Below are 23,916 nucleotides of genomic sequence, written 5' to 3'. Positions count from 1 at the left end.
TCTAGTAATTGATAAAAATACATTTATAGTGGTTGATTACCATCTTGTTTCGAAAAACAAAAAATAAAATGTTAAGACAGAAAATAATTGTGCGACCGGAAGTTGCCATTTTTCAATGTAAGTGCATTACTCTGATGTTATTTTTGACACGGCAAAACAAGGCTTGTCATCTGCAGAAATCTCTGCAGATGACAGGGTGTGGACAGTGGGAGAGGTTTTTCTGCAATCATGTCCTCTCTTCCCTGAGACACAATCTTTTATTGTTTTGAAAAACAACATACTGATCCAACTGTCAAATCTTTTTTCCTTCTACACAGAACAGCACCGCCTTCAAATGCACTCTTATTACGGCATTTTCCAGCAATTTTTGCTTTTAGAAAAAGAAAATTAAAATCAACCAGTTTTCAGTTTTTTTTTGTTTGTTTTTTTTTGTATGCGTCCTTGACCCTGATAAAAACAAAAATGTCTTGATTTTCAATCTCAATTCTAGACCTTTTGTTTTTTACCGCACGTTGGAGTGACCGAGAATATATTCACTAATGCATTGAAGTAATGAGATAATGACCTAGTTTTACTAGTAATTACTGGTTCTATCACTCTTATTAAGATTATTATTGTGTTCTGGTTGAAATTGTAGTTCCACCTGTGAGAATGTTTTATTGGAAACTGGCCATCAGTGGCTTTCTTGCAAACTTTTTAAATTAACTATGGACCACCAAGCACTGAAGTGTCGCCCTTACAGTAATCTGCTACAGCATGTGTCAGTTTGATGCATGGCACATGGCCACTTGGTAAAATAATCTCCTATAAAGTTTTATTAAAGCAAATCCTCAATTGGATTTATTAGCTCAATACTGATTGGGTCTCGCACTGTGCTGAAAGTGCTTCTTGAGTCTAAAAAAACAAAAAATAACAACAAAGTAAACATTGTGTTTTCCCTCATGGTATTTAGTGTGCATTCTTATATATATAGTGATTGTTTATGATTGTCACACACAAAAATCAACTATTAATATTAAATGATTTATTTAAATACGGTAAAAGTAAAAAATAACATGTCTTGCATGCTTCTATTTACTTGCAGTTATAGATAAATCTATGCTCGTACATGACTTCCTCAATACTGTTTTTTTCCACTCGAAGGAAAAATTAGCTTTCATGCCCGTTTTTACAAGAAGATTAATTTATTGTCACATTCAGGTACAAAGCATAACATTAAAAATGTCTCTGCATTCAACTCATCCCTGAGGATGTAGCTGGGCTTTCAGCGGCCTTGCTAATGAGCCCACAGCAGATTCAAACCTGCTACCCTTCACCTACAAGTCTGCACTTTTCACTAAATATGCTTAAATGGCCCAGACTTCTGAATAACCTCCCTCATTCTATCAGGATGTATTGCTCTTTATCATTCTGTTTTTAAAGATTAAATCTCTAAACTACAGTTTTTAATGCAGGCAAATGCCTGAACAATATTTACTGTTAAGTTAAGTCCTTAAGAATAGACTTCGATGGACTGGTGCCCTGTCCAGGGTGTACCCCGACCTATAGTACACATTGCGAGCTGGAGATATGCACCAGCAGATCCTCGCAACCCTGAACAGGAATAAGTGGGTGGAAATATGAATGAATGAGGTTCAATCAGTAATTATGGCTGCAAAGTTTAATACATTTATTCAAATGGAATGCAACCCAGGAAGTACACACTCAAACATATCCATACAACAAGTCATTTAATAATAATAATTATTTAGTCCTAATTTTGAAATGACTTTTATTGAGTATGAGCTCTCCAAAAAAAAAAAAAAAATGCATAAATAAAACACCGCATGTTGGTCAAACCTCTTAGGGTCTTTTATTTTTTCCTCAGTGAACCACTTTTCTGCTCCGACTTTGGTTTCTTTGGTACTTTTTTTCCCTTTGACAGATTCTCATAAACATCCGGTTGATTCCTAAAAAGAAAGAATGATTCATGATTTTAATCATCTCAGAGAGGAGGCAGATCTACAAAGGATGACACAGAGAATAAAGAGGCTAATGAGCAGAAGCTGCAACATGAGAACACAATCAACCAGCGTCATTCAGGCACTCAAAGCTCCTGGGTAGCCATTCTGTTATCCCAGTGGGTCAGATGTTATGCCCAGAGTCTATGAACCTTTTGATCTTTAAATTGGGTAATCAGAAAATTGTAGGTTTCACACATGAGTGATTCATTGGCCCAGAGGTCACAAACATTTTCCAACCAACAAAGCATCATTGTTTGGCTTTTATTAAATTACAACAGAAAAGGCTGCACATTGTCCAGTACAATCCTAATAGATACAGTTTCAATAACTCACTAAAAAAAACACAAAGATCAAAGGCTTTCTTGTTCTATAGAGGTAAAAACTTAACCACTTACCTGGCTGAAGACATTGAAATCTAGTGCTTGTAATCTAGTTTGGTCTGTCATCCAATAAAAAACTGGTACCCATAATAATAATTAAAAATAATAATAATATAATGCACAGACTAGACATCTCATATCAGTGTTGACTCACTGCGAGACAATCATTCTTTATTGATACTTTGAATAATTAAATCACTGTTTAGACACCTGTAGCTGACTAAGTCCAGGATGTAATGTTAACAAACGGATGTAGGAATTACTTAGAATATATCTCTCGCATGTGACTACAAGCTACAGCTACTTCTCCTGCTTTCCAGTTGATGTGCTTGATGCTAGTATGGATGCTGTGTGGGTATACGGTGCCGTGTAAAAACTTGTTTTTTGGAGTTTGGAGCAGGAAACAAGGCCTGGTGTGTCTCTGACCAGCTTCACTAATGGAATGAGCTTTAACCATTAGAATAGGCTTAAGCTAGGGTTTTTTCATCTAAGTACTCAGCTGTTTATTAACAACGATGCATGGGTTTTTTGGTAGGTTTGGTGAGGAGCAGTGGATAGGGTCTGCATGTCTGCATCGGTGTGCTTTAGTTTTCCTTTTTAGTTTTTATACCTCTTTATTTTGTTTAATTCTTGTTTTCAACTTGTAAAGTTCTTTGATTTTCCAGGAGGTGATTTGACTGAAACTGTTGGGTGTTGTGTTTGCCTTCAGAACAGGGGTGGACTGGCTATCTGGCACTCCGGGCATTGCCCCGGTGGGCCATGGACCCAAAGTGGGCCGGTCCGGTCTGTTATGTTTGGGTTTTTTTGATGAGCGAGTGGAAGAAGACATTGTAACAGGTGGCCAAAAATGGTCCAAACAATGGCAAAACCGTGAAGAAAAGAGTGAAAAGTGGGCAAACAAAGAGGAAAAAGGTGGTATGTAATAGCAAAGGGTAGCTTAAATGGGCAAAAACTGGCAAACAATAGTGAAAAAGGGCAAAAATGTGGAACAAAAAGAGGCAAAATGTAGGGGTAAGAGGAAACCAGTGATATTTAATGAGCAAAAGTTAGCTTATTTGGATGAAAAGTGGCCAAATTCTTTTTAAGAAAGGACTAAATTTGAATAAAAGTGTCAAAAAGAACCAGCAAAAATGTACAATTCTGGCGAATAATAATTAAAATTAAGACATAAAGAGCCACATGTCCACTGATGACGTCGTTGGCTGGTCTGGACAAAACGCCAGGGCTGATTTTTTTTCCCAGTCCACCCCTGCTTCAGAAGCTGCTAACATCAAGGTGAGAGCCATAACTCAGCCTTTTAGGCATTAGTGCTTGGTGCAGCAGTGTGATTGGATCAAAGCCTCACTCACTTGGACACCTTACTCTTGGCGAGCTGATGTTTGAGCTGCAGGTTTCCATACTCTGTTTCAGTTTCCTAAAAAAACACAGAGACAGTTACACACCAATGTAACCCAACACACACACAAAGTTTGCCATTTATTTTAAGCTTCAGGGTCAATGTTCATGTTGACACTATTACGTTGTCTCTGATACTATACTAAGAAACTAAAGTAATTGGCACGCAATCGTTTAGTGTTTACTTTCACTGGCTTTTCTTATATCCAATTAAATATACTAAAGCCGACTGTGACTGACTGTGTGTGTAGTCTACATCCTTTGACTGTCTGTTGTATTTACTCACCAAGTAGGCGCTACTTGTGGCCTTACTGCTCTGAATGTACGCGGACACAGCCAAGTAGATGAACTTGTACTGGGCTTCAGTCTGGACCATACCTGAGCGCTGCTCTCGCACCATCTGTATGTGCTTTGGGATGTCAATATCACAGTCCAGACCTGTAGAGAGGAAGGGTATAATTAGTAAATAAATAAAAAGTAGCCTTAGGATTTGGGAAGTTTTTGTTTCATTTTGTTAGTCAAAATCTCAACAAAAGCTTGGAAATTTTAAAATGATCTTTTTACCGAGAGTGTCAATAGTCTGGAGAATCATGTCGATCACCACAATAGTCCCCGTCCGTCCGATTCCAGCACTGAAAAATTCAAAGTAGAAGGACATAACAGTGGTGAGACACATTAAAACATCACTCACACTTAGCTGACATTGATTTAGATACACATTTACATTCTATGAAAACTAGAAATTGTCAGCCAATCATTGGGGCTACAAAAAAAATCATTATTGGCATTTTGTGTTTATGTAGTCATTTTGCGTATTTGTTTTTGGGGGTCACACAAAACTTTATCAAACCAATTTAGTCTAATAGAAATAGAAAATAAAACCAGTTGCAGATGTCGTGCCCGAGTGCTAATAATAATAATCCTACATTTCTAAAGTGGATTTATTCCAAAAATCTACAGAACAAAGACATTTGAATAATTGTTAAAACACAAAACCTGATGTGTTAAGGATGGTCATGGAAAATGAATTGTACACAGAAACCTACAGACTTAAGGAAGGACAACAACAAAAAAACATGAAAAAAACAGTAAGATAATCTATCAGTTGACTGAAAAACTTAAGGTTATTCACATAACCCCGGTTCTATAAGTTATATGAGTGAGATGTCTCACTATGGGATGCACACTCCATCTGCAGCCCTCAGAAGCATTTTTCTCAATCTGCCAATCCTGACTGGCTGGTGAAACCTGTCTGTCGACCAGGACACTCCCATCTCCTATAAGAGGAGGCGGCGGACGGGCACACATCATTCAAAATAAGCACCTCTTCTCACTCGCCCAAGCAAGAAGGGTTGTCTGGTGGACATCTCACTCATATTAGTCATAGAACCGGGGTTATGTAAATAACCTAAAGTTCTATTTCATAATACTTACTTTTAATATTACTTTGTTTCTGTAAATGTGTTTTGTAAGCTTAAGCCTTAACGTATGCACCCTTTATAGACTTCACTATTGTTATCTTAAAAGTCAAAAGACTATTGTATAATGCTGAGCAGTGGTTCTCAACTAGTGGGGTTTAAAAGTGGGTCACAGTCATAGTGGGTCATAGGGCGGCAACATCCTTTTTCTTGTGTCCTGCGCATTAAAAAACATTTTTCAAAAAAATCTTGTGATTTTATTTTGAAGGGGATCTGGATATAGTGCAGCCTCTCATTTAATTGCACATCAAACAGTAGATGGCAACAATCTGTCACTTTTTTCCAAGAGTATTCACATTATAGTTGAGGGTAACTCTTCCGTTTCATTTTTCTTTAGTCTCACCATCTTATCGGCATTCTTCTTTTCATCTTATCTCTGACTTAAAGTGCTAAGTTTAATAATATCAAGGACGTTGACAAATTTTCCTTGGTTTTTGTCATGGTTTGTTATAAAGGAGTGAAGGTGGATCTCAAGGTTGGACCAGATGAGAATCACTTGTAGAGATGATGTTTACGGGCCGAGAACAGTGAAGGAATCATGTTATTGAACCACTAAGTTGATGTGTGTCTGCATGTTTAGTCATGATTTGGGATTTATAAACACTAACTGTAGTGAAGTATGAAATTAACACTAGAGTACAACAATATATCCATCTTTCTATCCCTGCTTTTCCTGATCAGGTTTGATAATTTTATTCATTAAGAATTGCTGAATTAATGCATTTCCATTACAAATATGGAGATTAACAACACAGTGAGAGGCAGAGCCTAGCTACACAATCTCTGACCAAATGAGCTGGCATGATATAAAATATATTTGTATTTTTCCAACATAATGTTTTAAATGAATAAGTTTTGACATTTTTTTTATTAAATAGTGAAAAAGTCACTGCCCCACCAGCCTTGAACTTCATCATAGGTCAGTGTCAGTATTATCAGTGCTAACACCACGACAGCTGTTCAGGCTGTGGTTTTACCTGCAGTGGATGATCATGGGACCAGAGTCAGGATATTCATCCTGTTTAGAGTTGACCTGAGTGAGGAAGCTGAGAACACCTCCAGGCTCCTCAGGAACGCCGTGATCAGGCCAGCTCAGATACTGGTAGTGCCAGATGGTGCGCGGCGGTTCAGCCTGATAAATAAAAGTTAGTTATAAGTCCACTCAACCACTAATGAGGAGGTCAGAGGTCCTTTGAATGGTTACCGTGACTATAGGAACAATCTCCAGCACTCGCACTTTATAATCAGCAGCCTCTCTTTCTGATTGACTGGTCACCCTGTAGGGCCCCATATCCTTAGTGGTGTGAAGCTCCGGCCAATACGGAACACACTTATTCTGCAGCAAAGACAGAAAAACATAGACTTAAATGTGCCTTAACCTTTAAGTTAGGGTTTCTTTTTTCAGGAGAACAGAAAATGTTCAGCATTATGTTGCTGAGTTGCCATGGTCACATGATGCTTTTTAATTCAGAATGAAATATTCATAATTAAAGTGTTCTTCTTCGTGTTTACATGGAAATAGTAATTCCGAAGTGAGGTTTACATGGAAAACAGGTTTATTCGGCTATATTATTTATGTGTTTTTTTTATTTTCAGGTTGTATCTTCAGCTTTTTTCTCACTTTTTGCATTGTTTCAGACCTTCTATCAGTAAGATAAGAATATTTACTTAGTTGCTCTAATAAAGGACAAAGTTCAAATGTTCCCTTTGAGCATTTGCTAGGCTTTTGTTGAGTCTCTACATTACCGTACAGATAATGTTTGTTCGGGTAAACGAGTGATAGGGACATGCACTTCCACGTAAAATTGTGTGTCTGAAACAAATAGTGATTTATTTTTAGTTAAACAGGTCAGTCTTGTGAATGAGACTTTGGTCCCATGAGTCTAACAGTATAAAAAAAGGTTATAAATAATAACCTCAGAATGATACTGTCGAAGGTGGATTGATATTGTGTGAAGATGTTAACACCCTAGAGTCAAAGTTTGAATCAAACCCGTCTGTTGTATGACATTTTTGATTAATATGTCATGTGAATAACCTCTGTAACAATGACAAAATATACGGTTATTTAAGGTCTGATTTGTATCTCTTTAACTGTAATATTTGAAGTAATTTAATGATCTCTCACACTTAAAGCAGCATGAGATGAACATTTTGATCAGATAAAGATATAGTGTAGGCCTCATAGAATTTATTGATTATATAAAATGGATAATGCACATTGATAAACAGACATGCTGTAAAAAAGCCAAAGTTAGCCAAAATATGCTAGTTTTCATCTGGTGTCCCTGGCCAGATATTAAAAGACAACCTAAAATGTAAAAGGTATTTAAATACAGAGATAATACAACATGACATAAGATTTAAAAAATATATATGATAAATAACAAAATATTACTGATAAAACAAAGCACCAAGCCAGGAAAAAAACTCTCAAAATTGCCACACAGTAAATTACAACAGGAACACAGTTCCACCAAAATAGTTAATCAATCCAAATCGAACGTCAATGGATTGAAAAAAAAAAAAAAGATGTAAAAGGTTGAGATTGCCACTTGAAAATTTGTTTTGATCTCCGCTGTAAACACACTGCATTGTGGGATGTGGAGTCCTGCAGACAGATGCATAGAAGTGTTTTTCCTCCATTCTTACTGTGATCTCTTGAGTTTCTTCACCAGACAGGGTGTGCAGTGGTTTGCTTGACACCATTTTTTGTTCTAGTTTGTTCCTTATTTCCCATTATATCAGAATGAAGAAAAAACACTTATGCATCCATGTCTGGAACTCCACATGCAATGGGCAAATAGACAATAGAGCTCAAAACCAACTTTCCACTTTGCATCTTTTTTTTAGAGCAAATGATCTTTGATTTGTTGATCTATGAGGCTTACACTATGTCTTTATCTGATAATTATGAAACAACTCAAAATAATATTAGTTTCCATTCTTGTTGCTGGGTAGAAACTGGTCTACACCTTTTAGACGCACACACCTGTTCGCTTGTTGGTCAACTAACAGACTTGTAATAAAAGGAAAGCTGTTTGTGCACCAACCCGCCCTTTCTCGACCTCCCTCGTTGTCATGACGATAACCCTGGTGTTCTCCTGCCAAACCATTTGCCAGAAATCATTAACAGTACCGGCGAGGCAGCCCTGGCAAGCGATGTAGAGTTTCTGCCCTGGGGACTCCCACAGGTTGTTCTTGAACATGAAAGCAATGAGAGCCACACTTTAAAAGTGTTACCACAACAACAAAAATGACACCTGGAGCGACTTTGACAACTTACTTTGACAAAGTTGGCATTGATATAATCTGAACCGATGACGTTGGGATCAGCACCTCTCAGGGTGACTCTAGTATCATTAACTTTAGGGAATAAAAAAAAAAAAAAAAATGAATCTTCACATGAATCAGACAACAAAGAAAGGTTTGGTTCATTTCATTTCAATTTCTTTAACTATCCAAGGCCATATATTTCCTTTTTAAAAATGTAAAACGTATTACATGGATTCAAAAAATTGTAAATCCAAAAACTGGAAGTGTTGCATAACGGATAGAAAAGATTAATTTATTAATTTATCCTGAAGACTCAAATCAGATGTTCTCAATGACCCAAAGAAGCAAATCTGTCAACATATGCATCAAAAATTCCACCAACAAGATGACTAACAAAAACAATAACTTTCACCATGGGTTTTGTTGTTTACAAGGATGAAGAAAGAAGAAGCGAAATAAAAATAATCTAAAAAGTAAAAGGAAAGGAAAAGAAGCTCACAGGGAAGGATGTTCTTGTATCTGTTTTTGCTCTTATTTTCCGGTCTCTGGCCTTCTGCCCGACTCTTCTTCACTTTTGCCTCCAGTTTTTGAAGAGCCTGGAAGAGAGATGAAGAGCAGCAGTGTAGCATGCTAACATAAAGTCACCACTACTTTTAGAAATGAAGACATGGGTCTTTACAGTGATGGAGCCACTTTGAAAGGTGTCCAGGAATTCTGAAGGGTCAGCATCAGTGTCTAATTTCTCATATCATTATTTCACGTCCCAGAGGTGGTACAATGTTTTAGACTCAGTTGGACACTTTGGAGACCGCCTAGACTCACCTCTAGGAAAACCATGTCTAGAACTGTCACTTTTCATCAAATGTTATGAAACTTTGACTGAAATAAGCCAAGACTTTGTTCTAAAAGTTATGTTAGATTCTAAAACCGTAACTCTATTTTTCAGTTGTACAGCATTAAAACAAAATTGGGTATGCTTGAAGGATTTTGGCCTCCTATGGGTTTCATGTTAAAGAATCACCAAATGGTCCAAGTGTGATCTTGGTAGTTTTTCCAGTTTTTCACCCACAATGGCAATAACTTTAATCCAGTTTCTCACTCCTGACCAGTTGATAACTTCTCTTTCCTCTTCTCTTCTGCACTAGTGGGAAAATACATGGATTCTACTCAGACATCATTGTGGGCATTTGTTTTGCATGGCATCATGCAATCCCTCCCCATGACACACTTGTCACACATGGACATTTGTGTTAAACCAACAATGTCATCATTGTCTTGGGTTATTTCCTCATGGCTGCAGGATGATATAGTATCGTTTGCTTTAAAATGTAAATTTTAAAAACCAAAAAAAGGCAACCAGAAACCACCAAAACGTCACAAACCACCATTTTCAGCCAATAGCAAATTAAATTTTAATAGCCAGGTTTCAACCATAGAGGGCAGACCCTTACATTTTTATGACAAAATATGCCAAATTGAAATACTTCGACTAAAATGGCAAGAGTTGGAAAGTAGGATCAATCAACAACACTACTTTGTACCTAAATACATTTGTTTTTTGCAGTTCTTTGGTGTTCAGTTACTCATTAAAGCAGACATGGGAAATCGGTGGCCAGGGGGCCACAAGCCGCCCTCTGACTAATTTTGTGCAGCCCCCATAGTAAACACACAAAATGATACCAAAAAGTAAAACAAAAATACACAAAAAAAGAAAAAATACACCAAATGACAGCAACATTTTACAAAAATGACAACAAAAGTACACAAAAATTCTCCAAAAACACAAACTGACAACAGAAAAATACACACACAAAAACACACAAACAAAATGATTCACAACATATGTGGAAAGAGCAAAAACACACAGAAAGATATACACACAAACCCTTTGTTCTTCCCTGTATAAATGCTCAAATTGGTCATTATTCCCAATGCTGTTATGAAAGTTGACAATGTGGCCCCCGGATTGGAAAATCAGATTTTTGTGGCCCCCAATGTAAAAAAAATTGCCCATCTCTGCATTAAAGGTTCTGTGGCTGACAGCAGGTGGAATCTATAACAGGGCAAGTAAAATTGTATGGATGGGCGTGATTTTATGGATGCTTTATACTGAGGTGTAATCTTACATCAAATTCCTCCCAGAATCCTGCTTTTTTCTTCTCATCTTCACCCTCCAGTTGTTTCTGTGCGGTCTGATCGAGCTGCTTCACTCTGTTGTCGATGTCGGCTGCGTTCACTCTGGTGGAGTAGTATGGCTGCCGGAGTCAGAGGGAGGAAAACATTTAGAACATCATGCAGGGAAAGGAAATGGCCAGAGCACATGGCACATCATCTTTGTAAGCCGTCGATTTTCATGAAATAATTTACGAAAACTATATATTACATTCTATCATCATATCGTGTGTCCATTTCACCTGTTTGAGTTGAACCCAGTTCCCAGAGACTTCCTCGATGCCTTTGCGTTTGTAAAACTCAACCAAGTCGGTCAGAGATTCAAAGGCGTCCGAGCCTCCCACAGTGTATCTTTCATTCTGCACAACAAACAACAAGCAGCTCAGCACAGTCAGAAATTGATTTTTTTTAAAAACAGCAAAAGAAAATAATAATGGTTGCAACAAATCAGGGTTGGGGAAAACAATCTATTTCCATTGTAATTTTAGTTGAATTGTAATTGAGTTTAGATAATTGATTTTGAAATTGTATAATTTCCACGAAAAAAAATTTTTTTAAAATTGTGTTAGTGGGTTAGAGATAGAACATAATTTTATTCAAACTGGGATGATACAATTTACCAAAGTAAAAATAGTGTAAATTGTAACTGATGTTTAGTAGAAATAGTTTATAGCTATTGGTAAGTTCCAACTCTTGTCCTTAGTTGGGCTTTTACATAAGATATTATAATCAATGCACTAAAATGTAAACATAAAGATGTTAAAACGACACCATGCACATACAGTACATACAATCATCACGATAGGCCTATAAATGACAAGCATGCACAGCACACCAAAATATAAACTACTGTATAGGAGATCATTTGTAAAGCGCTTTGGTCCTGTGTGGGCTGTTATTAAGCACTATATAAATAAAAGTTAGTAAAATTGTAATTTAACTTTTGTAATTGAGAATGTAAATGTCGTTGACTTTCAAGGGAAAAATAATAATTGGAATTTAATTGGAAAAGAAAAAAATGGAAATCACCGTAATCATAATTGAAAAATGTAACTGACCCCAACCCTGCAACAAATGGATTTACCCTAATAACACAATTAGTTAAAAAAGAAAAAAAGAAATATTTTTGTTGTTTCAAAATACAAACAAGCTTTCAAAAAGGATGACTGGTGATTTTGGTGATAGTTGAGTTGTGTAACTGTAAAGATTGTCCTTTGATGCACTATCACTACTCTGGCACCTTTGTGTCAATAACAGGCTGGAGATCAGTGCAACGTGCAACCAGGAAACTCACCTGATCTCTACATGCCACATGTTCATGAAAGAGCCTCTGTAACCCTTCCACTAATCTCACAATAATCGTTTTAACCTCTGCAAAGTGCACAAACACCGCTTATGGTTTAGCACATTTTTTCCCCTTTGCTATAAATACCACAAACACCCTGACAATGTGAGAAACTGTAGCACCCGATCGATATGTTAGATTATGTATGTTATATATTTGACATGTTAATGTGAGCATTGTTTACAGCAGTGGTTCTCAACCTTTTCAGAAAGTGACCCTAAAAAAAGGTGCCAGAGACCAGGGACCCCCGCTGTACCTGAAGGTGGTTGAACACAGACATGAACATTAAAGAACAGTCATGTGGAGACAGGGCCATCTATGAAGGGGAATAAAGGGGAGATCCATCCATCAAGTCAGCAAAATGATGGTCCATTGTTCTATGAACCTGTGACAACCACATTTATTAATTTATCTGAATAATATCCACTGTCATCCAGGAAGTTTGTTATTATTTGGAACATAGTATATATTCATCTTAAAGATGTAACTCCTTGTTTTAATCAGGAATAAAATGGATTAAAAGTGACCAAAAATGGTGGAAAAGGTGGTGAAATGGGATTTTAAAAACCACAGAGAAAAAGAGGTAAAAATTCAAAGTGTCACTATTGGAACAATTAGTTTAAACTGGCAAATAATGGGCATGACAAATCATGAATGTGCTTAAAATGGCATAAAAAATAAGCATGAAAATGGTGAGAAGAAGTTAAAAGTGATGATGGGTCAACATATGCGACATTAGGTGGAAAAGTGGTAAAAAGGGTTTATAAGTGCTGAAAATGTTTGGAAAGTGGAAAAAAATGTGTAGAAGAGGCATTGAAATATGATGGCGAAGTGGCACAAATTAGAGTAATGTAGCAAAAATGCATTAAAGTAAGAAATAAGCAAGAATGGGCTCAAATTGTTCAAAGAATATCCTTAGTTTCTTGAAGGCATCTTAAAACACTATTGCAAAAGTGCTTAAACATATTTAAAGTAAATGATGTTGCACAAAATGTGACTCTTTTTCATTGCTTAAGACAAGGAAATGAGAGTATTTCAGTCTTGCGAAGCACAGTTTTCGGAAGGGCCGTCAATATTTTTGATGTAACGTGAACTGTTTTCATGGTGTCCTCACACCCACCTGACACAGTATCTTAATGTGGGAGACCCTCTTCCCTCCACTCTTGCTTTTCTCGTCTGTTAGCGACGATAAGACAAAGTCTCCAGGTTTGGACAGCGATTCTCGAACCAGAAAGGTCCCGGGCTCATCTCGTGCACACAGCAGCTTCTCCGCGTTTGGCCCAGACAAGTGGCCATGGTACCACCTGAGAGACACACAGGAACATCAAACATGAGCCTTGTTATATTAGCAACAGGAAGGGCTGAGGACCAAGAATAGAAACCCAGCACGAACACGCAGCCTAAATGTAAAAACAGCAACACAGATGTTGAAGATACCAGAAGTTGACACATATTTCTGTTAGTGTGTGTGTGTGCGTGTGCATGTGCCGCTGCAACTGCTCAACAAGCTTGGCTTGTGGCTAGAATTTAGGCCCAGTCCTCAATTTCGACAAGACTTCCTGCATTGCGGTCGGAAAATTTTCTGATTTTCTGGCTAAAGAGGGCGTAGTATTTATAGCTACTACCCCCCCCCACCCCCCCCCACCCACACACACACCACCACCACCACCACTACCCCATCCTTCTTCCTCACCCCAGCCCTCTGAATATAGCTCATGCTTCTATAAATGATCACTTTTAGTCTATTTCTAATCAAATTTCAGTGCACATTGAGCATTGTGGCTCCATCTTATGGTAATTCCAGCAAGTTTATTTTGTCTTATATTTTGAACAATATGTTAAGGTGTCATTACTCAGACAACTATTTCAGGAAATGTATGGTAAATTGTAAATGGACTTGATTTATATAGTGCTTTATCCCTACACTATAGTAGTGTAGTGTACATAGCTCATTCACCCATTCAATACCAATGGGACAGAGCTGCCATGCAAAGCCCTAGCCGACACGCCCACTGGGAGCAACTTAAGGTTCACTGTCTTGCCAAAGGACAGTTGGACACATAGACAGGCATAGACTGGGATCAAACCCACAACCTCGATCAGGAGACGACCCTTTTATCACCTGAGCCACGGTTTATCAGATAAATAGATAAATGTGGTTATCATAGATTCATTTACTTTGATCTCCTGACAAGGTTCGACTGCCAACTGTCAGTCTTCCTCAGAGGCATCTACTGATGCTTTGAGGTGTCCTTATGAGTTCTTTTTTTAATAAAATCAAACTGAAATAAATAATTTATTTTCCACAACTTTTTTTTTAAGATTGTATCTTAACCAATATAACAGTAGCTTTAAGTAAAAAGACAACATAATACAAACCGACACAAACTAAGCTTGGCCGTTCAATGATTTACAACAATAAATAAATAGACGAGGTATAATCTAAATCAAATCTAATGGCTTTATTTCATAGTCAGTTGTAACTAGAACCGGTAGGGTTGGAGCACCTTTGACCGAGCAGAAAGAAAGGCAATCTGCAGACAAGTTAAAAAAAAAAGAAAGCATGTCTTGATGCCAATTTATCCTTAATACAACTTACCACACACTCAGCAGCAGTCACAGCCTGCTGATAAAGGTTGAGTGGAACGAGGTTACAGTTTAGGGTTAAAGAGGAAGATATAGAACATGATGAAGTGTGCAACAGAGGAAGGAGAGCAGCGTCCAGCTCATGCAAAGTGTCAAAACTTAAAGTTTCCAACCGCAGCAACAAAAGGGAAGTTAGACAACCAATGTAAGGGGGGTTTTGGGGGGAGGAGAGCCTTCAGCTTGGGTGAAGCGTTGTCTCTTACATACACAGTGTAAAAAGTCCTGCCCCTCTTATAAAGGGACAAAATATGAAAGTCAGCATCTGTTTGGTGCAAGGCATTAATATTTGTGCAGTTGTTTTGACAAATAAAAATGTGCTGGATGCACATATCACTCTTGCTATCAGTTATTCTTGTGCATCTGACAAACAGCATTTAGATTAAAAAAAAAACATTGTGTCCTAGCACATGTAAAAGCAGTCATAATTTATGATTATATCACAATGATTTTCAACTCACTGCATTTAAAAAGGAAAGATATCAAAAGAAACATACCTACTTACATTTGTACTTGATAATCGGTACAAATTAGTACATTTGTGTGTGCAGGAAATGCTCGATTATACAGTGGAAAACAAACTATTTAAAAATATTAAATAAAAATGACATAAGCAATATGTTATGTTACAACAATTATTATATTAATCATCAAATGTGCGTTCATGTGTGCAACTTTTCATGTGTTTATACACAATGACTACATTATTCATTGTACTTTTGAACAGAAAAGTTGTTCCATTGCTGAGTCATGTTAGATTGGATTACGTACTGGCAGTACAGACAGATTGTGCTGTATTCACAGCGCCAGCAAAAACCAGTCTCTACTCAAGGTCTCATAACAAAGCTCTGTTAAGCAGAGCTCTGAAGAAGCAGTCATTTTCCATCAAAATCCTTCCTCCCTTCACACATGCTATAAAATATATTGCTTTACTCTTTCAGGGTTCAGCGTGTCACCCCTCCTGCGGAAGAGGGTCGTTGTATTTATCCTTTGCTCTTTTCTTTATTAAATATGTTTTTTTTAATATACATTCCCGTCTAAGCGTGGACTTCATCAATACAGAACAACTGTTGTGGGTCTACGAGGACAGCTGAAATTTTGCCTCTACAATTGGTGTCAGAAGTGGGAAAATTAAGGTTTTTATTTATTAATATATTAACTAACAATTCACACAGAGACAGACAATCACATTCAGACATCATTCACTCCTTCAATAAATGTAGAGAATGAAATTACGTCAATCAAGTAAAAATAAATGAATGTATATAACAACTGTCATATATATATATATATATATATATATATATTTATTTATATATACAGTATATATAATATACCGTATGAGTATATAACAACTCACCATGCATGAGATCATAAAAATACACACAGAGAGAAGAGAGGACTTGAAACTTATAGACTGCAGAGAAAATTATATTAATCATTTCCTGAAACTAAGACCTAAGTTGGTCCCATTTTGCTAATTTCAGTTATTTGCACATGGTTTTATTGCAGGACACATATTGCATAAGGCTGGCACAACAAGCAAAAAAAACATTTAAATAAAACAACCTGTCTAATGTTGCTCTGAAAAACAACATCAGCATTATTAATTCATTATTCATCTATAAATTCTCCCCTTCCATCTTTTTAAGGAAAGGTTATATTATGATTTGATTTTAATTTATTATATAGAAAAATAACTGCTGAAGGGTCAAATCTACTGTATTATCACTTCCCTTCCCACTACAGAGTAAAAATAATCCTTTTTAATTCTTTCATTCAATGCTAAAATATTATCACAGTTTGTAACTCATCACAGTCTGTTATGATGTATCAAACTTAAGCAACAGTTTTCAACTACAGTTGCAATCACATACATGGGTGAGCAGCCACAGTGTAGCTTTCTGGGAGCATTTGGGGGTTAAGGACCTTGCTCATGGGCCCACATTGGTCAATATCAGGGTGGAATTTTTAAACACTGGTCCACAGACGTTGTCGGGGAGCAAAGAAAAAGGTTTCCAAAAATGACATGTGTTCTATTTTCCTGTATGTTCCAGGTGTTTTTATTTTTGAAAAATTGGGGCCCACTGCCTTCAAAGTCTTGTTATTTAACCTTTAGCCTTGTATTTTTCAATCATGGGGTCGTAACCCCATGTGGGGTCACCTGAAATGTCTAGAAATTGATTCAAAAAATGTACTGATTATTATTTATATCATCAGAGAATCTCAAACATCTGTATTCTATACTTTTACTTCCTCAAATATAAATCTAGTTTAAAAAAAAATATGTGTAGAAATATCTGAGCTGGCACATTTTGTCACTAGTGTTACTTTTATCACTATATCACAAACATGATCAAAAAGTAATTTTTTTTAAAAAAAAAAAGTCTCTGGGGTTGCCAGAAATTTGTGATATCAAAATGGGTTCACGACCCAAAAAGGGTTGGGAACCATTAATTTAGCACATCTCTACAAAGAGATATTTGAATTCAGCAGAGGTTAGTGGTTAGTTTTGAGTAAAATATGAAAATGATAGCATTCATAATTACAATAATGAAAATGCTGGCAAATGATGTAAGTGGTGATTTGTGCAGCAAACCCTAATCCTTTCACCAGAATTCTAATTAATGAATTAATTTCATATTTGGGTTCTGTTCATGAACTCTGCAGGGTGTAAATGTGGGCACAGACCTCTCTGTGGTGGGGTCGGAGCAGTTGAGCGGATATTTGAGCTCGATAGTGGTTCCGTCCTTGTCCTGCAGGAAGCCGTTATCTGAGGTGTAGTATTCCACCAGCTCTGACAAAGTGGCAAACTTCTCCCCACCATACAGGTCATAGAAGTCGCCTGTGTTCTGGATGCGGATGTGGGTCACCTGATCGTACACTCTACAAAAAAAAAAAAAAATAGCATAACAACAGTCATCATGTTGGAACCCATAAACCTGCTGAAGATACAAAAATCTTCACAAGCACCAAAGGCTGAACTCTGTAGATATTTAAATCCAACAAAGCCATGTATCTTTGGTTTCAATACTTCTAAAAAATAAATAAATCTGTGTTTAGTCTTAATTGCAGACAAATTTCATCCATCCATCTTTTTCATCCAACCATATTATAATTAAGCTAACAGTAACACACATTCACCATTAAATGTAAATGTAATTCCAATGACCCCAACATAAAAGCTGTTTCTTTTAGGACTGTGAGAGGAAAGCACAAGTTAGTAAATTCATTGCTTTATTCTCTTTATGAAGCAAAAGAAGAACTTTCAGTATAGAGAGTTTCAAATGTATAAAGCTCAATGATTAGAAAACTGTAAGCATGCCTTTTGCAGACCGTATATTGCCAAATAAACAACTTGATTAGAGGCCTAATTTGCACAAAAAGGAGAGATTATCCTTTTACTCAATAAAATTGGAGAGAAAGTGAGTTGGAAATATCAAATGAAACAATGCTGTTAATTAATTTCATATTATTCCAGCGTTTGGAGTTTAACCTGCAGAGCTGTTTCATGATGAACTCTAACCTCAGTGACATTATTGACACGTATATTTGAAATTTTAACTTTTACCTTCAAAACACATTGGTGTGCAAATATTTCTTTAATTTATAGGTTAATTTAAAGCTAAAATGTAAATAAACAGTGTCAAGAACAGTGAACAATAAGTCCTTTTTTTTGTTCGTCCGAATACTGAGGAAAAACCAAAAAATTACAAAGATGAAAGCAAGTTAATAATTTAAACTGTGTACAACACAACTCTCACTTTAAAGCAGTGAACCCACCCTGAATCCCTCTTCCCTGTCTTTTCTTTCCGTGGTAGAATGATAATAAACATTGCGCATGTTGACAGATACAATAGTACTTTTCAAATTGTGTCCTGCGAGCCACTTGTTGCTCACCATTAACCCACAACTGTCTCTGCTTGAGATCCATGACTGCTCAGTATCTCCAACAAATCATGAACTAAAGACTTTCCTTAGTGCACACATGGTGCTACTAAAAGAAAACACTTACGGCCGTTTCTCTACAGTCATACGTACCGGACAGAGAGGGAGAAATCTCCTACATTTTTCTTGCTGGGTCGAGCCAAAAAACTGCCGTGGATGCCCCGAGTTTTGAGTATTTCCTCGGCCTCCAGGCCACTGATGTCCCTGTGGAACCACCTGCACCAACACAAACAGAACAAAGGTGAATACAACCAAACCCTGCATATATGAGCCGACAATGAGGAGAAATGCAACAATGGATCACCGTGAGACTGATAATCATCATCATAAAAAAAAGGTCAATAATTAAGCAAGTATTATGTTGTATGATTGTTGTTTATCTGCTTGTTGTAATGATTGTGTGTGTTTAAGTACTGTATGTGTGTGTGTGGTGTATGGTGTTGTTTTAGCCTTTGTACTATACATTTTGCCTCATTGATTTTAATATCAAATGTAAAAGCCCAACTACGGACAAGAGTTGGAAATGATCAATAGCTATAATCTCTTTGCATTCATTGTATTGGAACTTTCTATAATTGTACCATCCCTATTTAAATAAAATTGTACTCTATTGCTTTTTTTCTTGCGACACCACAGAAAGTTTTAAAATTGAAAAAGCTTGTTAACTGAAACTAACTCTGTCAACTTCTGGTTTTGCACTCATTTATCCTGGATCTGTTTCATTACTTATACTTTGGTAAACGCTTCAGGCAATGTTACTTCTTTTTTTGGTCATGTTTTTTGTTGTTCACCAATAAACTCTGAACACCAATTTTGGAAACAAGTGGATTATTTCACATTCATTCCCAAATACGTTATGAAATATCAAACGCTTAGTGTCATAATTCTTCTGCTTGTTCTCTCGCAAATAATTGACTGTCAACACTTAATCCATCACATTACAGAAGAAATACTGATATTACTGTAGACTGCTACAGAATTTATTTTTGTGTATTATTATTATTGTCATTATTACTTTTTATTAAACCAACAACATATGTATGTTTTAAATGTGAAAACCTATTTAATTCCATTAGAAGCAGGTTATACAGACTCCAAGTTGCCCAAAACACACTGTTTAATGTCACAATACAAAGTGTGAGTAGTGTGTACAATCTGAAGCTCTTGGAGGTGGATGCTGTCATTAAGTTCAATGAAACAACAGAAGCATGTCGACAAGTATAGATGAATAAAGTTTAACAATAATTATAATACAAATAATATAACATTGAATCAATCAATTGAAAACACTTTTTTCTACGATTAATCAGCACATGAGGCCTTGCACATCACATGATTGAGAAACAAGGTCAGTCTGAGTGGAAAGCCAGAGGAAGAGAGGAGAAGGAGGAATGGAAACAGAGAAGTTGTGATCCCGCTCTTGCACAAAGCATGCTGAGCACAGACAGTTGATGACTGAAGGCGTGCCGTGGTGTCCGGCAGTGACTTGACTCACCGAACCATGTCGCCTTGTTCACCTCTTCCAAGAGACAAGAGAAGGAGAGCAGGTGGTGAGGAGTCAATGTGCAGAGGAACTACTTCTAAATCTCTAGTAACACACTAGCTCTAGTCCTTCTCTCCAGTAGGTTCTTCTTCTTTTTTTTTTACACTATTGCCACGTCTAACATCTCATATCAAAGCTATCATCTCCATCCCTGCATAATTCAGCATAAAACAACCAGCATCACTCCTGCTCCTAACTCCCTGCACTCAGACCTTCTTCTCAGGTGGAGACACTTACTCTTCTCAGCTGCTTATAAACAACCAACATCCAACCAGACGAGGACGGTGACGCGTTTGCTTCTCCTCCCCTTCGTCCTTCTCTAACTCTACTCCCTCCTCTTCCTTTTTAACATCTCCTTTCACAAAATAGTGAAAGCAATACAGGAACCAAAATAGCTGACGTACTGTAACTCCCCCAGCAGATCCGGCCACTGGTGTGTTTAGTGTTTATTTTGGATGAATGATGATAGAAATAATGAAACAAAAAAAAAGGGCATTACACTTTACAGTGCAGAAGGTTTGAGCTCCACAGATCAGATCCACCCTCAGTGTGCTGCCGGTGCTGTGTTCTCCACACAAAAAGGAGATCAGTGTCGGGTCAGCAGCATTACAGGTACATTACATGAGCTTCTTTTTCCTCCGAGATGCGTCTGAGGTTTGCATTGTTCACAAAGCGTCCCGTATTCTGCCTGCCTACCTGTGTGTCGGCTCGGCTGTCTGTGTATTCTTAACTTCCAGGTGTGCAAAGGTCACGCTGCACTTCCTCATTTGAGGCCCAGTGTGTGTGTGTGTGTCTGTGGCTTTTACTCAGTATATCATTTACAACCCTGAACTTGTTTACCTGTCGTAAATAAGAGAACTGACACTTCAACACAAACTACAGTAGAACGCCACCGTGAAGTGAATCATAATCAGAGATCTAAGTTTCATCAAAATGCAAAAACACAAAACCACCTACACAAAAATAAAAGGGTCCAGTTTCACAACTATACCACACAAACACAAACGGGTAATCTGTTTTAAACTTGTAACTCATATTCAGTCCCCAACAGGTTGCAGATATGGGGCGGCGATTGTAAAGTTGCACATGCTAAAATAAACGGCAACTTTTTGCAACATTTAGCAACAAACCACATTTAAAAAACATATGTGAATTATTTTTATGCTACTTTTGACCATATTTACAGCAATATATGTGAAAATTACGATATTTTTTCTTTGGTAAAAATATAATGTCAATGTTAAATCTAAATGATAAATATTAAATCAAAATCTAAGTGTTATATATTAAATCTAAATCTAAATGCAAAATGTTAAATCTAAATGTTAAATCAAAATCAAAATGTTAAATCAAAATCGAAATGTCACGGGTGGAACAACATATTTAGCTAATATGTAAATTCACCAGATGTACCGAAATAAAAGTTAATTGACGCAAACGAGTGCTATTCGTGTAGTGGCGTTACAGATGGTCGACTTGGTTGGAGCTTGGAAAAATGTGGCGGTTGGGAAATGTCCATGTGTGCTGGAGTCACAGGAGGAAGAGTCAGCGGACGAGGAGGGAAATGCAGACTCAGACTGGTCTCAAGTAGCTTTCTAAATATTTATTTCCCCCCCGTGACATTTAGATTTAACATTTAGATTTAATATTTAAAATGTGGGTTTAACATTTAGATTTGGATTCAGTGTTTAACATTCAAGATTTACATCTAGCATTTAGATTTAAAATCCAGATTTAACATTTAGATTTACATTTAGCATTTAGATTTAAAATTCAGATTTAACATTTAGATTTAGCATTTACATTTAAAATTCTACTTTAACATTTAGATTTAACATTTGGATTTTGATTTGACAATTAGATTGAACACTTAGCGTTTACATTTAAATGTAACATTTAGATTTAATGTTAAACCTTCAATATTTACATTTAGCATTTAGATTCAAAATTTGGATTTAGCATTTAGATTTACACATTTACATTTAACATTGACATTATTGTTTTACGTGAAAAGTAAATATCACAAATTTCACAAATATTGCTGTAAATCTGGTCAAAAGGAACTAAAATTCACATACGTTTTTAGTCTCGTCATTGTCATTTTGAAAAATGTAGGTGACAAAAAAAATTTAGTCAACAGAATTAACACTGCATCAGACTTAGTTATATGATCTATTTATGCTGCAAGGAGAGTTTGTGTGCAACATAAGTTTTATGCATTTACACAAACATACATGTGTATAAATCTACCTATAATAGCACATAGTCTGGAAGTAAGCTCAAAGTTGATGTTCAGGAAGCTTAAAAAAACACTCAAGCATAAAGTTTTAAACAAGGCAAGGCCCTAAATACTAAACAAGGTTAAGAGATCATCTCCAAATACAGCTTTTGTTGGATGCTCCCATTTTGCAGTGTTTAAAGACAAAATAATTGATCCTTGTAATAGATAGTGATGACCCAGCAACTGTCACAGGTGACTCAAGCTCAAAGATTTAAGAAAGAGCCTCAGGGCAAAACAGATTAGTATTATTATTTGATTTATTTGAACTGTTTTTAACTCACACGGCTCCACAACCACAGTAAAAGCTTTTTCTGCCACACATCTTCAGAACGAGTACATTTTTTTTTTTCAAGTTCTTGAGTGTGTTGTAATGAATCATTGTGTTAACTGCTTCTGCATAATGGAATCTATTGCATATACGCACCTCCCCTCTATTACAACATGTTTTAAAATAACACATATTACGGATTTACTAATCTAGGATTTAAATAGTGTAAATTATTTAACACTTTCTTCATCAGAGTCTTGCACTTCATCACAAAAAATGTCAGTCCAAGGTGCCCAGGACAAGATTTAAGGGGGGTAGCCTTTGTATAATGTCTTCTTTCCCCACATCTGTCCATTATAGTCAGTTTTTAAATTCCATGATGACATGCATGAATCTCATTGTACCATGCTACTTTTTGGAAGCAATATTTAATCCCCCATAAATCAAAAACAGTAAAAATTGTGATAGTTGTTACTAAAGGCTTCCTGATCCAATATTGATATTGAGTAAAAGTCTGATTTCAGAAAAAAATGTGTATCTCATTATATAGACCTGCATTTAAAACCTCCTATATTTTTACTCATTTGATTCAATTGTAGATTATTCTTATGTTAAAGGTTAAAATAAATATATGAAACCCATTGTTATTAATAAATGTGTTTTTTTTTTTTTTTTTTTTTATACCCACTGTTGCTGACTTTTGTTCTCTGAGTAATATCACTTGATCAGGCCTTTTCTAACACTTACACTACAAAAATAAGTAATAAAAGTGTGTATAATGTTCGCTGATGTTATATCAGACTGATATCGGAATCTGCCAATACTCAAGAATACCATATAGGTATCGTATAAACAGCTTGGGACAGCTTTAGTTTTGAGTATATATATATATTCTTTAATTAGTAACATGGTATTAAAAACCCCTACCAGTGTAAAGATAAACATCTTGCTATAGAGAATAAAAGACTTGTCGTGAATGTCAATTGTTATTAATGGACAAGATGTTTTATAGGGTATACAGACTAGCTTCCTAACTCTTTGTTAACATTAATGTTATTCTATAACCAATTCCGATTTACATACATATATGTATATATACATTGACGTATATATACATATACATATATATACATATATGTATATATATGTATATATATGTAAATACATTCATTTTCCTAAAAAGT

The 23,916-nt window shown here is 36.3% G+C and overlaps 1 protein-coding gene across 1 annotated transcript; it reads right to left on the bottom strand.

Annotated features, from left to right (window-relative positions):
- Positions 1-1,829: 1,829 nt before the first annotated feature.
- ptpn6 (protein tyrosine phosphatase non-receptor type 6) lies at positions 1,830-20,941 on the bottom strand. The gene is made up of 15 exons (XM_028469775.1): positions 20,136-20,941; positions 18,734-18,856; positions 17,384-17,578; positions 13,170-13,353; positions 10,947-11,063; positions 10,659-10,787; positions 9,032-9,128; positions 8,543-8,622; positions 8,310-8,456; positions 6,461-6,592; positions 6,234-6,388; positions 4,343-4,410; positions 4,065-4,216; positions 3,733-3,797; positions 1,830-1,949 (listed from the first exon to the last, which is right to left on the bottom strand). Exons 1-15 carry the CDS (start codon positions 20,141-20,143, stop codon positions 1,853-1,855), a joined length of 1,749 nt encoding a protein of 582 aa, XP_028325576.1. The 5' UTR covers positions 20,144-20,941; the 3' UTR covers positions 1,830-1,852.
- Positions 20,942-23,916: the final 2,975 nt, after the last annotated feature.

This window comes from Gouania willdenowi, chromosome 16 (genome assembly GCF_900634775.1).
Source record: "Gouania willdenowi chromosome 16, fGouWil2.1, whole genome shotgun sequence".
Classification (NCBI taxonomy): Eukaryota; Metazoa; Chordata; class Actinopteri; order Blenniiformes; family Gobiesocidae; genus Gouania; species Gouania willdenowi.
Note: the sequence above shows the minus strand (reverse complement) of the source record. Positions and strands in the feature narration are given on the sequence as shown.